The 3,640-nt window shown below is 48.2% G+C and overlaps 1 protein-coding gene across 1 annotated transcript in view; it reads right to left on the bottom strand.

Annotated features, from left to right (window-relative positions):
- Positions 1-3,640, bottom strand: part of LOC103606274 (dedicator of cytokinesis protein 2-like) — a gene marked incomplete at its 5' end in the record, with an annotated part of 28,942 nt that overhangs the window by 14,786 nt on the left and 10,516 nt on the right. Inside the window, one exon of the mRNA XM_008590883.1 lies at positions 2,714-2,797. Coding sequence (XP_008589105.1) covers positions 2,714-2,797 — 84 coding nt within the window. The remainder of the gene's footprint in view (positions 1-2,713; positions 2,798-3,640) is intronic.

Genomic DNA, 3,640 nt, shown 5'->3' with positions numbered 1-3,640 from the left:
AAATGGTTTATGCTGTATAATACAATTTGTATGAAACTCGAGAGCAGCCAAAACTAACCTATGGTGATAGAAGTTTGGCAGTATCTACTAAAGCTAAATATTCTCACATGCTGTGACCAAGCAATTCCATGCCTAGGTACACACACAACAGAAATTGTGCTTATGTGTACAAGACACGTACAAGGATATCCAGAACAGTGTTACTTGTCAGTTCTCCAAACTGAAATCGGCCCTATTCTCCACCAGCAGAAAAAAGAATAAATATATTTTGGTTATAGAATCCAACTGTGTAGACTACTTACAGCAACAAAGTGAATGAATGATAGCTACGTACAACAAAATGAATGCATTTGACAAACATAACATTGAGCAAAATAAGACACAAAAGAACACATACTGTGTAGTTCCACTCGTTTATAGGTCAGAAATAATCCAAAGTAAACTATGGTATTTAGGAGTTAGTGAGTGGGTAGTAAAACTGTTTTTAAAAAGCAAGGAAATGATTGCTGTAAAAGCAGGAAAGTGGTCAGTCTTGGGGAGGGGTGCCAATGACCAGGAGAAGGCATGTAAGGTGGGCTTAGGGGTGCTAGCAGAGTTCTATTTCTATATCTGGGTGGTGGTCACTTGGGTGTAAGCTTTGTGATAAATCAATGAGCAAAACCAAGATACAGTCTAGAATTAAGCTCCAAGCAGTTGGGGAACAGGCCTAGGTTTGTCCATCACTATATCTCTGTTGCCCGACACTGTGCCTGGGACACAGGGTACAATAAACATAGGTTGCAAGAATGCACAAAATGCAACGGATGAGGAAGCGCTAACTTGTTGTGTGTAGTACTGCAAAAAAGGCTGCCTTCAGCATGAGCAGGGCTACATGTTTTGAGTGCAGGTGCCCATAGTTAGGGTGCCTGGGCTCTGGATGGGAGGGACATGGCCCAGGGCAATCTCCTTTGGAGGTTAAGTGGGTCTCTGTAACGTGGTGGCCTCGGGGCAGCGGGTGGTGCTAAGGAGGTGGCCAGTAGGGGGCGCTGTCTAAAGGGGATTAGCTAATGGCTCTTAAGAGGTAACATCTAATACATTTGAAGTCTCTCTTCTTTGTTTGTAGTGCTTCTCTAATTAGCTCCAAGACTTTGGCAGAATTTTCTCAGAAAGTACGACCTGGTGATACAGCTGTGCTGTGAGGCCGAGGTCCGTGCTTTGGGTGTGGTGAACACAGATGAGAAGAGGTGCCAGTGGACAGGCCCAGAGCAGTGGAATGATTTGAGTGCCACCCGGCAACAAAGTGAATTTGAGTGACATGTTAGCCTTCCCTGGGGCACCCCAGAAATATCCTAGGAGGGGAATCAATCAAAGCCTGGCTTTCCTGCTTCCCAAGTTGGGGCTGGTGAGGAAGAATATCATTATTTAAATATTAAAGGACATGATGACCCCAGAAGGCTAGGGACCTTGGGGATATTTGGGTTTCACAGTTGGTACAAGGTAAAAAGGGAGAGAAAAATTCCAGACACACAAAATGCATTCAGGAAAAGTGTGTATGTGTAGTGCTTGCTGTTTCATTTTTAAAGTCTCACTTTGAATAAATTGGCAGAGGCAGAGAAGGACTGGAATTAGGAATCCTTATTTTAAGAAAAGAGGCTGCACCCAGTACTTCTCATTCTCTGATTTCCCTAGAGAAACAGAAACTCCCTAGCACAAACGCTTGCTTTTCTTTGCACAGTGACTGGCGAGGAGGGAGAAGGGGAGGACAGGCAGCTGCTAACTGCAGCTCCCTGCCCTGAGCCTCCCACCAGCTCCTCCACACCCCCCAGACCACCCCTGTGTTCTGCCTTGATGGGTGGTCTGCCCAGAGCTCAGAACTGAGGAAGGGGCTCCTACAAGCCTGGAGGGGGAGCCTGGTCCTTTGAAAGCCTCTATGGGAGGGACTTAGCATGCTGTTTCTTCTGCAGGAAGAGGGAGAGAGAGATAAAGGGGAGGGAGGAGAGGAAGGGAAGCAGAGAGAAGTAAGATGTGAGGGGGGTGGGAGCTGAGAGAGGCAAAAGAGAGAGGGGAAAGATAGCAGCAGAGAACTTCTGGGGGTGGGGGGGGTGAGGACACACAGAAAGAAAGAGAGAAAGGAGGAAAGAAAGTCTGCAAGAAGACAAGCAGCCAGCCAGAGAGTGCAGGGCGGCAGGAACAGCGGTATCTTCTGAGCCCTGGGGCTTGGATCTGGAGCCTGAGCAGTAACTTGTGCAGGATGCAGACACTTTGAGAACGAACCAACCAAAGACCTCAATTATTTTCAAAACCTGATACCCATTGGAGCAATAAACTGAGTCAGCCTTAGAAGGGGGAGGGGTGGGGCTGGGGGCCCAAGGCTTGTATTACCTCATTGGCGTGTGCTTGTGTGGGAGGAAGGCGGTGATGGGTGTGGGGCCTGGTTTTCATTTCTGTCCCACTGTGAAAAGCCACCTTCTGAATTCAATGTCAAATAATGCAGTCTTAGCAACAGCCAGCACAGCATTGCTGCCTGGCACCCGGGCAACCGGTACAGTGCCCCAAATCTCTGTTCCAGGTTAAGCCTGCTCAAGTGTGACAGAGTCAGGAGAGGAAGTGAAAGGCAAGGAACCTGAGGTCATGGGAATCAGGCCATGCCAGCCAGAGGCTAGCTGAGGGCAGGTGAACCATGGCGAGGGGAAAGGCAGGAGGGCTGCAAGCTCCCCAGTCCAGCTCTGCATACCTGCCACGCAATCAGGTCCTTCAGGCGGCTCAGCTTGTCCTGGTCCTCAGGGTGGTCCCTGGTGTACTCTTCAGTGAAGAAGGCCTGGGGTGGACAGACAGGAGTTTGACGTTTCCTGTTCATTTGGCTTGGACCCCACAACCTATCTCTCTGGCACTGGGAGAAGGTTCAATTTGAGAGGGGCAGGAATGAAGTCACAGGTATTTGGATGGCATAGGGACTGACACTATCCTAGAGGCTCAGGTCAGCACCCACTGAGAATGGGCTGTAAACTCCAAGGATGTAGTTCTCAAAGTGGGCTTCCCAAACCAGGAGTAGCATCACCTGGGAACTTGTTAGAGATGAACATTCTCTGGCCCCACCCAGACCTACTGGATCAGGAACTTTGGGGCTGGGGTGGGGGACCTGTGTGTTAAGAAGCCCTGGGGGGATTCTGATGCACCTCAAATTTGAGAATGTTGTTGTAAGGAAAAGAACTCAATAACGAGTTTCATCTGGTGGCTGTTCCAGCTTGCCTTGAGGCCTGTCCCATTGCAAGTGACCCTGGCAGCTCTCTAACCTCTTTCTGGGGCTCGTGTCCTTAGTGTGTATACACATACATACACACAGATATCACTCCTCAAGGCTGAGGAAAGGGTTATTGATGATGACTATACATCATCTGAGTCTGAGCTAAGCTGAAAGGACTGATTGGGTGACTAGAATTACTATCCCTGAATTATACTATTGTATAAAAGCTATGTTGTCAGCCTGAGAAATTGGCTTTTTCTCCCAGTGGATAATGTGACTTGTCTAACTGATACAATTTCTCTTTTTGCTATGGTCACCAGGAAGCTCAAAAATGAAATCTGTGGCTCAAATGTGGGGGGCTTTCTGGAGGGCCCTTATGACCTAGATCTAGATTATAACCACCACCCACCCCCCAAC

The sequence above is a fragment of the Galeopterus variegatus genome, unplaced genomic scaffold, assembly GCF_000696425.1.
Source record: "Galeopterus variegatus unplaced genomic scaffold, G_variegatus-3.0.2 Scaffold6423, whole genome shotgun sequence".
In the NCBI taxonomy this organism is placed as follows: domain Eukaryota; kingdom Metazoa; phylum Chordata; class Mammalia; order Dermoptera; family Cynocephalidae; genus Galeopterus; species Galeopterus variegatus.
Note: the sequence above shows the minus strand (reverse complement) of the source record. Positions and strands in the feature narration are given on the sequence as shown.